General features: G+C 25.3%; 1 protein-coding gene across 7 annotated transcripts in view; it reads right to left on the reverse strand.

Moving 5' to 3' along the window:
• The window catches only part of LOC123263435 (kinesin-like protein KIF13A), an 82,762-nt gene that overhangs the window by 1,670 nt on the left and 66,589 nt on the right, over positions 1–14,503 (reverse strand). For 2 of the 7 annotated variants that reach the window (XM_044726181.1, XM_044726183.1), the window contains exons 12-18: positions 13,611–13,786; positions 12,097–12,268; positions 11,859–11,882; positions 4,553–4,624; positions 3,994–4,142; positions 1,060–2,062; positions 246–422 (exon numbers count right to left, since the gene is read on the reverse strand). In XM_044726181.1, the coding sequence (XP_044582116.1) occupies positions 246–422; positions 1,060–2,062; positions 3,994–4,142; positions 4,553–4,624; positions 11,859–11,882; positions 12,097–12,268; positions 13,611–13,786 (1,773 nt within the window). Of the gene's footprint in view, positions 1–245; positions 423–1,059; positions 2,063–3,993; positions 4,143–4,552; positions 4,625–6,669; positions 6,688–11,858; positions 11,883–12,096; positions 12,269–13,610; positions 13,787–14,503 lie in introns of all 7 variants that reach the window. The other 5 variants (XM_044726187.1, XM_044726186.1, XM_044726182.1 and 2 more) reach the window with 4 other exon arrangements.

The raw sequence follows: 14,503 nt of genomic DNA on the forward strand, positions 1-14,503 counted from the left end.
CTTAATTATGTATCTAGAGATAGAGTATTTTCCAAATGCAGCCTAAATACTTATCATAGTAAATTAACTATCGGTGAGAATGATATGAAACCTTGAAAAGACACAAATTCAAGTCAAGACCTTTGCAATGACCCTAAATTTCTCTAAAAAAAAATCGATTTTATCATAGGACTATCCTAGAGACAAAATTTTTTTCTTATTTTCTTAATAATATAGATTATTGTTATTATTGTTATTATATGTACCTCGACTAACACTTCTGCGCATTGTAGATGATGGAGGTGGTGCTGACTCTTGTTTGGTAAAACTTCTCAATGCTCTGCCTCTTCTGTCTTGAATAAGTTTGTCAACTTTTACAAATATTCCACACTTAGGTCTACATGTGAAATAACGTTGTCCATTAACAGCACCGTCATTTTTACCTAAAAAAAAAAATTAAAATTATAATTAAAATTATTAAAAAATATTTCACCTAATTATACAAAAAAAATATAATAAAATAATTAGCTGGCTAAAACAATAGTTTAATTAAATAAAAAAAAATCCCGAGTTTGATATAAATCACTTCAATAAATAAGCATGTTTTTTTCGTTGTGGTTTTAGTATAGAGGTTTGATTTTTTTAAATCACTTTATTGATTGGATAAAAAAAAATTGGCAGCATTTTTTGTAGACCGAGACTTTAGAAATTTACTGTAATTTTTCAAGCTTTTAATGAACTATTAATTTGATAAATAAACCCACTGTGCTAAATTAATCCAAATTGCAACTCAGCAATTTTATTAAAAATTATTTTTTTATTAATTTTATTAAAAAATATTTTGAATCTTAAAAAAAAAAAAAAATTAAAAAGCTTGAAATCGAAACATTTACACTGTAATATGATATTTTATTTGCCTCATGTGCAGCGCATAAACATCTTAAAAAAAAAAATCCAGCAAATCGTTTCTACAATATTTATATTCATATTTAAAGGTGAAAACTTTAGAAGTCACGTTCGGGAAAATAAAAACAGAAAAATATTTATAAATAATTCATAATAAATATTGAAGAAACATACCAGTGGGAGCATCAAGCTCAACACCAATCCAAGTCCCGGATGCGAATTCCGTGGGTCCAATATACGCAATAACACCGCAGTAGCTGTAGGGTCGGACCATAACGGACTCGCCAACTACCACCCAGTCGGGCAATGGAGGTTCTATTCTCGTTAAATCGTGCCGTGAACCGAATCCAGAATTTTTATCGCTCATATCATCGTCAATACGCTCCGCTGATGAACTATTGTCGCCGTTCTCGTAGCCCATATCTGGCTGGTGAAGTATATGCTCCAATTGCGCGGCAACTTTGCTTTCCGAGAAGTGTGGACGGACCATAGGAAACGAAGCTCGATGTTGATTAGTATTATTATTATTATTATTGGCATTACTATTATTATGATTATTGTTATTATTAATATTAATATTTGAATTAGAATTAGAAGTTAAAGTTTGAGTTCTCGAGTTGTTTGCTGAGCCGGAGGATTGTTTGCGTCTCCTGACAACTTTACCTGGAGGAAGTTTGGTGTTAACTATTGAGTTGTCCTCAAGAGGACTGTCGTCGCTGGATGCTTGGCTAATTTCCATCTCGTTTCTTTTATCAGCTATCGAGTTGCTGTCATTCTTGCTAAATAGGCTAGAACTTGATGAGAACCGCTTGTTTATCTCAGGTTGAACGTCGCTCTGGTCAACGTCCTCGGTTATTCGTTGTGATACTGATAAATTCTCAATGTCGGTATTGATTTCCCCCAGGTACTCCTCTGGAGTCTCTTCTACTAGTGAGCTGTCCATTTTTTCGGGCTTCTTGTACTCCATTATATTACGGTACTCCAAGTCTGGTGTCTCGTCAACGCTGATAGACTTTATCGACATAGAGTCATCGGATGTCAAGTTTGTTGTTGATACCGCTTGAGATCCATAACCGCTGCTACTCATACTTGGTGTGTTTATCTTCGTTGACTGGAGCTCTGCTAGAGAGTCAAGTGTACGTGATGTTGTTAGTGGCTTCACGAACTTTGTCGGGGCCTGTAATTAATTTTGTTAATTAATTTGGGTAGTTAATATTTATGGCTTCATTTTATATGGGTGGTTGATGGTTGAGTCGGTTGTTAATTAAGTATTATGTTAATTATGTAAATTGTAATTTATAATTAAAGCATTGACAAAAATTTGTTTGTTAAAAAAAAATTTGTATTGAATAATTTAATAAAAATTGGAAAATTTATACAAATTAAAAAAAGTTTTTTATTTGAAAAAAATATAGCGCAATCTATTGAAATTTTGTTTAAATAACATGATTTTCAGCTATGAGATAGTTGATGCAACGAGCAAAATGTGTGTCCTTGCACACGAATATCGAAAATTTAATCCACTTGGTTGATATATAGATAAGTGTAATTATTTAACGTAATTAATATAATACTAGCAACCTTACAGTCACTATGTGACTGTTGTGATTTGTGAACTATAAATAAATAAAATTTTGCTTTTTTAAATAATGACTTGTTAAATTGCACTGTACTTTCTTAAATATTGACGTTTTTGAAGATATAAGCTCATCCCGATGTTATACTCATCAAGAGCTTTCATTTGAGTACCCACATACATTTTTCATATATTTTATATATTTCATATATATGATATTTATAAAATATATGAAAAGTGCATGTGGGTATTCAAATGAAAGGTCTCGATGAGTGTAACATCAGAATGGACTTATATTTACGAAAATGTTAAGAATTAAGAAATGACTGTTGCATTTTGTTAACTAATGATGTTTTTTTTTTATGATATAAGCTTATCCCGATGTTACTCTCACCAAGAGCTTTCATTTGAGTACCCACATGCATTTTGATATATTTTTCATATATACATATATATAAATTTATAAAATATATGAAAAATTGATGTGGGTACTCAAATGAAACGTTTCGATGAGTGTAACATCGAGATGAGCTTATATCTTTAAAAATGTCAATAGTTCTCAAGATATTTGTTAAATTGCTCTGTACTTTTTTAACTATCGACGTTTTTAAAGATATAAGCTCACCTCGACGTTACACTCATCAAGAGCTTTCATTTGAGTACCCACATCAATTTTTCATATATATGTATATACAATATATATAAATATATGAAAAATTGATGTGGGTACTCAAATGAAAGGTCTCGATGAGTGTAACATCGGGATGAGCTTATATCTTTAAAAATGTCAATAGTTCTCAAGATATTTGTTAAATTGCTCTGTACTTTTTTAACTATCGACGTTTTTAAAGATATAAGCTCACCTCGACGTTACACTTATCAAGAGCTTTCATTTGAGTACCTACATCAATTTTTCATATATATGTATATACAATATATATAAATATATGAAAAATTGATGTGGGTACTCAAATGAAAGGTCTCGATGAGTGTAACATCGGGATGAGCTTATATCTTTAAAAATGTCAATATTTCACAAGATACAAGGTCATTTCTTAATTATGTATCTAGAGATAGAGTATTTTTCAAACGCAGCCTAAATACTTATCATAGTAAATTGACTATCGGTAAGAATGATATAAAACCTTGAAAAGGCACAAATTCAAGTCAAGACTTTTGCAATGACACTAAATTTCACTAAAAAAACTGATTTTATCATATGACTATCCTGGATACTAAATTTATATTATTCTGTTAATAATATAGATTTCGCAAAATATCCAAATAAAAAATCAATATTCATATTATAATGAAGAAATGAAAATATTTATCACTTAAAAATATGCTACTCTTAACATTTGTAATAATTATCAGTATTACTTCCACATAATATAATTATTTTTTATACAATTATTTTTTTTTAAACTAGTTTGATGTGAAATATTTAAACAAGTTAGCTAATTATTATTTGTTTTTCTTTCTATAAAAAGTAATTGAAATTAATAAAATAAAAGAAAAGAAAATTTTAATACCTTGTACGCTTCATACTCAGAATAATCAGCATCACTCTTTTCTTCATCATCATCTTGAATCGGAGAAGACGGATGATTACCCGTGTGTGATATTTCTTCATGGAGCGTCGTCATACGCAGACCCAACTTACCGGTCATATTTGGTGAGGCTTAAATAAACAAATTTAAATTAATACCAAGCTCAAATCAATATTTCTTCTTCTCATCTAAACTAAAACAATTATCTATTAATCTATTACTAATCGTTTAACGTAATAATTCTTAATAAACGATAAATAAAATAACTGCGCTGAAAAAAATAAAAAATTAAAATGAACATAATGAAGTAGAAAATAAAAGAAAAAAATATCTTTAAATAAAGTGAGTTGCTAAAGCTCTAGATTTTTTCGTGAAGAAGCTTGCTACATTAATTAAATCATATTTTAGATAATTAACGTAAAATAAATGAAATAATAAAGAGTAATTAAATGATATAAATTTAATTCAATAAATAAATAGAACGGAAATAAATAAATAAAGAAGAAAAATTCTACGACAACACCAAGCAAGTGTCACCTACACTTGGAAGAGGTGGATTGTTGCACACGTGTCAGTGAGATGTTTGGATTGAGATTCAGAAAAGTTGGTCTCGCTGAAAGGAGACAAACGTTTCAGTTATAAACATTAAAAGAAAGCTTTTTGTTAGTAAGTTGTTTGTATTTTATTATAATTATTTTTAAAATAAATGTCAGATTTTTTTTAAGTTCTTTTTTTTATTTTTTTTTTCTAAGCTAAGAAGATAAGTTTTCAATTTTGCTGACTATTGCGCGAGCATTTTGCTAGTAATGTATAAATGACACTGAAAGTAGCTGTCAGCTGTCAATTTTAAATGAAAATTAATTTAGCAGATATTTTATAATTTTTATAATTTTTATAACAAATAAATTATGACAAGAAAAATGAAAAAAAAAATTGACATGTAGAAATTTTAAAAAATTATAAATCCATTTTTTTAAAAATAATTTTTCAGAAAAAATTTATTTATTAAATAAAATTAAAAAATTATCAAGTGACTGTTAACTTTTTGAAAATTAATTTAGCAGATATTTGATAATTTTAAGAATTTTTTCAACAAATAAATTATGGTAAAAAAAAAAGTAGAAAAAAAATTGACATGTAGAAATTTTAAAAAATAAAAAATGCAATTTTTTAAAAATAACTTTTTGGAAAAAATCTGATTGTTGAAAAAAATTAAAAAATGATTAAGTGACTGCTAACTTTAATGTCATCAATTTTAAAAACTTTTGTAACAAATCAATTATAATAAAAAAAATATTACATTAAAGTTAGCAGTCACTTAACCTTTTTTTTTAATTTTTTTTACAAATAAATTTTTTCCAAAAAATTGTTTTTAAAAAATTGCCTTTTTTTTATTTTTCAAAATTTCTACATGTCAATTATTTTTTCTTATTTTTTTTGCCATAATTTATTTGTTAAAAAAATTCTGAAAATTGTCAAAATTCTGCTAAATTAATTTTCATTAGAAAAATGCTTATAAAAATTTTCACTTGTAATTTTTATTAATTTTAACATGTGAAATTTTTTAATAAATTTTTTTTTTATAATAATTCAAGTGCCATAAAATTCTAAAAAAATTTTTGTCAACTTCAGTGTCATAATTTCAATTAAGTTGCGCGCGCGACAGTTGTTCAGATAACTTAAAAATTTAATCTGTCAAATTGAAGAAATAAATAGTTCAGTGAATAAAATCTGACATTTACTTTATTTGTTATAATTAAATGTTAGTTTAAAGTCAAAACTAATTATTTAATAATTTATTTTGTTGGTTATATAATATGTCAACACAGATCTCTATCACAATATTCCATGCGATGCATTTCTTCTCTTTTAAACTTCATGCACATCCAAGCAAATTTATTAATCAACCTAAATTAAAATAAAACGTCAATGTTTTAAATATTTGACTTTAAACTAAAACTTATCGTTTAAAGTTAATTATTAACTATTAATTAATATTTATTCTACCAACCGAATTGCTGTTGAACCTCATTCAGTTGAAATAATTTGAGTTTAGTTTTTATAGAGTTTATTAACAAAGTGAATAAAAATTGACATTGACGTGAAGTAATAAATTGCGGCAATTTTTATTTATTAGATACAAAAGCTAATTGATTATTTGTGGCTAGAATTTTGTGAATAGATTCATTAAGCAATTCTAAAATAATTATTTTTTTTTTCAAGCGAATTTTTGTTAGTTTAATTAAAATAACAATCAAAAGCGTGCATGCAAGTCGTGAATAGCTGAACAATTGTTAGCAATTATTTTTAAATATTTATGTTTAGAATTATTAAAATTATTTAAATCTTAAAATAATTTTTTACAATAATTATTTTTTACACTAAAAAATATTTTACAATTGTTAAAAATTAAATAAAATTTTTCTAAACATTAATATTTATTAGCAAGGCATTAACAATAATAAAAAATGCTTTATAAACATAACAACAGACTCAACCACTCACGATACAATTTATTTATTTTCAAACTAATAAATTAATTTAAATTGAAAGTTATATATCATTTAATAAATTATTATTATCATTATAATTAATATTAATAATCGCCGTCGCTTTAACGTCATCAATTAAATATCAAATCAAGACTCCATTTTTTACCTGAGTTGAGAATGGAGCCTTGGGTGGGCCAAAATAGTAGTAGAAGTAGACGTAGGTTTAACAGAAGAACAGATAAGTAATACAATAAAATTAATCAAATATTTATAATCTATTAATTATTAATTATTATCAGCTATTATGTTTTATAATTTAGTGTTATAGTTTGTTAATATAATAGTTTAAGTTAATTTATTCAAGTTTGTCTTGTGGTCTGATAATAAAAGTGGTAGAGTTTTATTGTCCGGCTGCCAAAAATACTAGGCCAATTCGCCAAGATGACATTAGCCATGCTTTAATTTAATATTTATTTATGGGTGATTCTCTGTAAGGATGTTTTTTGTTGTCCAAGGCATTTTTTTATTAGAAAAATTGTTATTTTGTTACTAAAAAAAATTTATTACAAAAGTAAAAAAAAATTTCTATTTATTTATTTATCAAAATTTTAGACCCTGAAGCCTTAGCTCCCTAAGGGCCTTACATATAAATTGATACATAGTAATAATAAAAGTTATTAACAGTAATTGAAATGATAATAATAAAGTAAAAATAAATAACGTTGTCTCAAAGCAAAGTCCATCAAAGTAATTAATTTAACATTTAATGACTCTAGATCATAAAACAAAAGAGATGAAAAAATATAAATTTAAATATAAATAATTAGTAATTTGAACAGTTATATAATGACGATTATAAAACATCTTTATCGACAAAAATTTCTATTTGGAGCATTGAAAACTAAAATGGAATAAATTTTGATTTTTATACTATAAATTCGTAAACCACCGAAATAACAGTCCCCTGGACTGTCCCATTCCCAAAATTAAAACTTTAAGATTAAATTTTAAGTTATTCGTCCATAATATATCATTTGGTCCATAATGTTTATAAACTTAATTAGTTAACTAACAATCTTCTTCAATAAAAAGTAACGAAAATTAATTTGTTTCATTAAATTTATTAAACCAAAGTTTGTCCCAGGCATTTAAAGAACAGTCCCTTGCCAGAAGTTCAAAGCCAAAAAAAAATCCAGCGTGTTATTTTACCTTTTGTAAGGTTTATAAGGATTTAACTAGCCTTGAGTTAATAACCATAGGGCTGTTAGCGCTTTATCGGCATTTTATTTAGTGTCAAAGCACCGATTGTGCAAGAAATATGTGTCCGGGCCACTTGAAAACTCAGTCTCCTGGCAACTATTTTTATTTATAATTTATTTATAAAATTGGATCCATAAGTCTTAGTATTATTCTAATTAATGTAAACATTCATTGAGAACTTGAAAAGTTTAATGCATTGAAATAGTTTGCTTGATTTTTTCCAATTTGATAAAAAAAAACGCCATTCGGCCACACCCGAAATGGAAGGTAGATTTCACTGAATGAAATTCTTGATAGAATGACGTACATAAGTCGGTTGTACTACTCATTGCCTAAAAATGGTTCAATTGCACTCTTAAATTTGAAAAAATAACTAAAAATGGTCAAAATGTCAATGTTATAAACGTCAAATTGAAGGCGATTTCATGAGATTTCACATGAATTTATCAAAAATTAGCAATCTCTTTTCAATCAAAAGTTATACATCAATGAAGTGGCCAAAAACGTGATTTTCACTATTTTGAAAATTTTAAATGGCCGCCATTTCTAAACTAATTGATCGAGTTTGCTCATTTTCGAACTCGTTCAAGATAATTACCCAAAGAATATGTGTAACGAGTTTCATCTAAATCCGTTAAGAATTGTCGACGCTTTCGTGTCCAAAAGCCTCGTTATATTACATATATATATATATATATATATATATATATATATATATATATATATATATATATATATATATATATATGCTATCACTGTTTAAATTTAAGATACCAGTCTTAGGTATGAGAAATCAAACTCCAATGTACATACCTATTGCTAAATCTAACTTATCTCAGGCAGCGCCAATATGTCGCATCTCTAATACAGTGAATCCCTTTTATCAATGGGAACCTGCACTTGATATGTTGAATTGTCCTAATGGCTATGTAACTGCGTTACTTGGCAAACTAGCAACTAAGTGGCGTTAAAGATGTGCAATTATGAATTAATAGTTAATAAGTAATTTTTAATAGGTAATAATTAATAAGTAATAAGCAATAATTACTCAGCAATTTTTATGAGTATAAATGAATGAAATCACTATGCTAGCTATAAGTCATCTTGTTATACATCAAAAATTTATTTTTCTTATGTACTAACGATTGTATTATTAACCCTGTTAATGGCCTAGGCTGTTGGGTTTGTTTATTGAAATAAAATAAAATAAAATATATATATATATATATATATATATATATATGTTATATATATATATATATATATATATATATATATATACACATAAATATATAAACTTTTGAACCAATGCTAATTTTGAGCTTTACTCGACTACATAAGAGATAAAATGACAAAATTCCGTGTGAATTCCGACCCAAGGACCAATGCAACAGATAGATTTCTACGAAATGTACCTAAAAAAACAGTCCCCTGTCATGTTATATGGCAAAAGATACACAAATATCGAAAAAGCAAAAATTAAATCGGTTGTTTATTTATTATGATTAAGCTGATAGTTTTGTAGCCCTTGTTAATTTTTTTTCTAATAAAATCAAAAATAATTTGGTTGGACAACTTTGTACAGATTTAAGACGTCCTTACAGAGAATCACCCTTATATATTAAAAAAATTTTATTTTTTTTGTTATAAAAAATTTATCAGGATAAATAAAAATTATAAAATTGTGAGTTAAGTGATACTAAGCTTCAGTATGCTTGCATTAGTGCAAGATACTTTTATTAAAAACATAACAAACAAAAAAAATGTGGAAAAGCTGTCATTAATTTTAACTATTTAATTTATATTCGTATCTATATTTATATACTAATTTTTATGTGGAATATAAATTACAAATAAGTAACTTTGTTAATTTATCATAGTCATCAAAGTTTTATAATTACAAAAGTTACTAATTATATCACATTACAAATATCATAAGATAAATTATATATATATATTTTTGTAAATTTAATTTAATATGAAAAAAAATTAATTAAATTTTTTTCCGACTTTTATTTGAACTAGAATAATTTGAAAGAGTAAACACGCTTATGATACTTGTAACGCGATGGTTTAATCTAGGTGGGTACATATCTTCTCATGTACTTCTGTAAATTATTTTCACATGAGAAATGCAAGTGCGAGGTGAATGAAATGATAAATTTTATAAAATAAAATAAGGGTTAAATAAACACGGCTTGTTCAAGATACTAAATAAATAATTAAAACACTATTTATATATATTAATTAAAAATATAATCAAACAAAAAAAAAAATTGATATTAAATTTATAAAATTGTTATCATTATAATTAGTAAGTTATCATAACAGGGTTAAAATTTGAAACACAGCATAAGCAAACATTTCAAAAACAAGCCGTTTAATTTATAAATTCAATAAATTATTTCAATATTATAATATTATAAAAAAAGCATAATCAAATAGATGAATTAATGAAATACTCCTAGTTTCATTTTTTATTCTCAAATGCATTATTAAGGGGGATAGCCACTGTGAAATTTCAAAAAAAAAAAAATTTTTTTTTTATTAAATCAAAAATATGTATCTAGAGTTTTATATGAAAATTCCGAATATTTTTCAAGTTATAGTCATTTTTGTAACACCGTGTCAAATGACCATTGTATGCCCAAACAACCATTATATTTGAAAAATAGTATTATAAAATTCTATTAATAAATCGTACTTTGATTCATTACAATTGAGATTTAAAATACTATTCTTATGTAGTACAAAGGTCGCCAAAAATATTTGTTCAATTTTTAGGTTCAACGTTTCATAATTAAAAAATTAACTGCAAATAAAATTATAATTGAATTTTCTCAAGTTTCCTAAAAAATTATTAAATTTTTATTGTATTTTCTTTTAATTGAAAATGACTTTTTCAATTAATGTTGAAGCTTTAAATTTTATTTCAGATGTTAATTTTTATTTATTTAAAAATTGACATTAAAAAAAAATTTTTTTTTATAATAAATCAAAGTTTATACATTTAAAAATATGTATCTAGAGTTTTATATGAAAATTCCGAATATTTTTCGAGATATAGTCATTTTTGTGACAGCGTGTCAAATGACCATTGCACGGGCGGCGCTCCGACGATAACGCGTTTTTCTCAAAACTACTTTTTTTAAACTGGTGGGATCTGTAATTTGCATAAATATGAACCGATTTGCAACTTTTTTTTCCGTATTCGTCTATTCAGTAGCTATAGTTGCACGTATGGGATTTTGAAAATTTTGATTTTTAAGATTTTTTAGGGCTGTTTGAATCCAAAAAAATGAGAAAAAAAACGAAAAAATTTTTAATATGTCGCCATTTTTTTTAAAATCCAAATTTTCAAAATCTTCTACGTGGAACGATAACCACATGATTGCAGATTACAACGCAGTTTGGTTTTTTTGTTTTAGATAATCCGTTTTTGAGTTAGAGATCCCACCGTGGTGGGGGAAATTTTTTTGATGCTCCACAAAAATTTTTATAACTTTGTAACAACATGATATTTTTTAATAAAAATTTAGGAGAATTATCTTCAATGTATACTTTATAAAACAAAAAAAACCCGATCCCCAAATTCCTTTATTATCCCAGTCAAAAAAATTCCCTATTTTTTCGATCCTCACAGTGGCTATCCCCCTTAAATACTCAACTCTTGAAGAAATTGATCTAATTTTTTTTAAATAAAATTTTTTATTAAATAATTTTTTCAAGGGTTGATTACTTAAATTAATATTAATATAAAACAGTGTAGATAAAAAATGTTATAATTATTTATAAAAAATAGTGTATGATTCTTCTAGTGTAAAAAAGTGTCAAACGTTCGCAATAAGCTACCGAGCATGTTCATTTTTGTTTTATTTTAAAAATCAATGCTACCTCAAATTGGCAGTACAGCGTATTCTATCAATTAATATTAATTAATTAAGAAAAAAAAAAAAATGACCGTTTAATGAAAGTGAATGATAATATAAACACAATTTAATTTTATAATAAACGCAGCGCTGCCACGTGTTAACCAGTATATAATAATGCAGTGTATGCAGCAATTATAATCAAAGTGTTCAGTTGTTAAATTACCTTTTCGCTGCAGTACTTGTGTCACTACCGTTGATTTTTTTTTTTTATAACAAAAGTTGTTAGAGAAAAATATAATATAATATCAAAAAATTTATTTATATCCAGTATTAGTTTATTTAAAAAAAAAAAATTTACGCGAATTTTTTTATGATATGAAAATTTACCTAGAGTAATTATATGTAATATAATATTATAAATATATAGATTGTTGGGGGGATAAATAAATAAAATTTCTTACCGATTCCAAACGGCTTTAACGGTGTGGTATTGAAAGGACTGTCATCATTTCTCGCGTGTCCGACGGACGCTCGTCTTGGATGAGGTAGGCCATTAAGTTCGGAATTGAGATCTGTTACACTTTCGGAGCGTGTAACGCTCAGCGCTTCCATCGAGGTATCGAATCTCATGATCTGGTTTTAAAATTAAAAATTATTGTTAGTGATGGTTAATCGGCTGGGAACGTTTGCAACGTTTAATGAAAGTTTTAAGAAGAAAAACAGACAGACAGACCGACATGCCGAAGATAGGAGTGCAGTGATAAGAACAATTGATTAAATAAAGTTTAAAAATCAATGAGATAGAGCGCTAATTAAAGTAAAATAAAGTATTTAATTAAATTAAATTGTACATTAGAAAAAAAATTTAGTAGATTAAAAAAAAAAAATTATTTTGAATAATTTTATTGTCTTGAATTAAAAAAAAAATTTTTTAATCAAATAAAATTGACTCGAATTTTTAGAGTAAAAATTATAATAATAAAGTTAGCCGACATTTTTAATTTTTTTATTTTGCTTAATTTATTAATTTATAACTAAAAAATATTTTTAAAAAATTGCACTTATAGTTTTTGATGTTTTTAACAAATGAAAAAAATTTTTTTCTAATAATTCTTTAATAAAAAAAATCATAAAAATTTTTAGATTTCGGCTAACTTATTTTCATGTAAAAATTTGGTAATTATTTACAAGTGGGGTCCATCCTATTTTTGGCCATAACTAGGTGAAAAATTGACATTTTTTAATTTTTTTTATTCTGTTTGTTTTTACGGCGCATTTATGATAAAAAATGTTGTAAAAGGAAAAAAAAAATATTTCGGTAGCTTTTTTTGCCTTGAAAAGTTGGAAAAATTTTTGGCTCTCATGTTTTTGGATAAAAATTCTATTTTATCTTTTTTTGATGTTTTTAATATACTTTTTTTTTTGAAAAAAAAATGAACAATTAAAAAAAAATTGAATACAACAATTTTCTAAAAAGTTTATAAATTTTTTTGAAAATTTGTTAAAATTGTGATAATCAACTTTTTTTTTTAATTGTTCATTTTTTTTTATATATTTTTCAAAAAAAGAAAATATATCAATAAAATCAAATAAAAATTTTGTTCAAAAAAATGAAAATTAAAATGGTCCCCACTCGTAATTGATAGTTAATTTTTTAATTAATAAAATAGAATAAAATTTTTTAATCTGAAATAAATAATTAATTACTTAATAAAGTAACAAATAATTAATTTTAAAATTAATTTTTTGGCTTAAGAATTTTACTGAGAAATTTTTGAATCAAGTTAATTTTTTTTTCAATGGATAAAAGGTGAAATCATAAGTAGTAAAAAAAAAAGAAAGAGAAGATAATTGGTAAAAAAAAAAAAATTATTATATAAAATTATAAGTTTGAGCATTAATAATCCATTGGATGATGCGAACTAAGTGAAAAAAAATGCATTCCAAATTATAAGTAAGTGTTAATAAGCATTACAGTGCAAGCAAGACGTTGAAGAGGCAGAAGTACCTGCGAGAAGTTTGGTACGCTGGCTGTCTTGCGCATCAATGGTTGTCCCTGTGCTTGGAGTAATTCTTTCACTGCGACGTTTTGTCTCAATCGATCTAGCGTCAAGATACTTTCGACTGCCGAAACACCTCTTGTATATTTTTCTAGAAGTTTAATTGCATTTAGATTAAACATACTCATTTATTTACTTAGTACTTAAATGTTCGATGATTTTAATTTTGAACAGTGTAATTTGTTTTAACGCTAAAGTTTTTGATTTATTGAGAAGAAAATATTGATATTGCATAATTAATGTAACTGAAGCGTTATTGATGCGAATACATTAAAAACATCTGTGGAATGCTTAAGTATTATGATAATCACTTTATAAAAGTTGTAAAGGTGTTTGAAAACAGATTTATTGGTTATTTTATACCAATATTTTAATTTTTGACACGCTTTTATTTGTTTAAGCTGTTTGAATGGATGTATTTACTTAAAGGAATTTTTAAATGTTATTTTTATTATATTTATGACAATAGTATAATTTTGTAATTTTATTTTAGTGTCTTGGTCAGAATAAAAAAAGACTAATTTTAAAAATTGAACATCCATCATCCATAAGATAGAAAATATTTTTTTTTTTTTTTTTTTAATTAAGTTAAATAGAATCTAATGCTTCTAGTTTTTAATCACCATAAAAAATGTTAAATTAAATTATAGTTTAAAAAATTAAAAAATACACTTTGATATCAAACTAAACTAAAAAATAGAAAACAATTTTTAATAAATTAAAAATAAAAATAGAGATAAATAAAAAAAAAATTTTTTTAATTTAAAAAAACACTCCTTTTTTTTTTTTTTTTTTTTTTTTTAATGAA

This window comes from Cotesia glomerata, linkage group LG4 (genome assembly GCF_020080835.1).
Source record: "Cotesia glomerata isolate CgM1 linkage group LG4, MPM_Cglom_v2.3, whole genome shotgun sequence".
NCBI lineage: Eukaryota > Metazoa > Arthropoda > Insecta > Hymenoptera > Braconidae > Cotesia > Cotesia glomerata.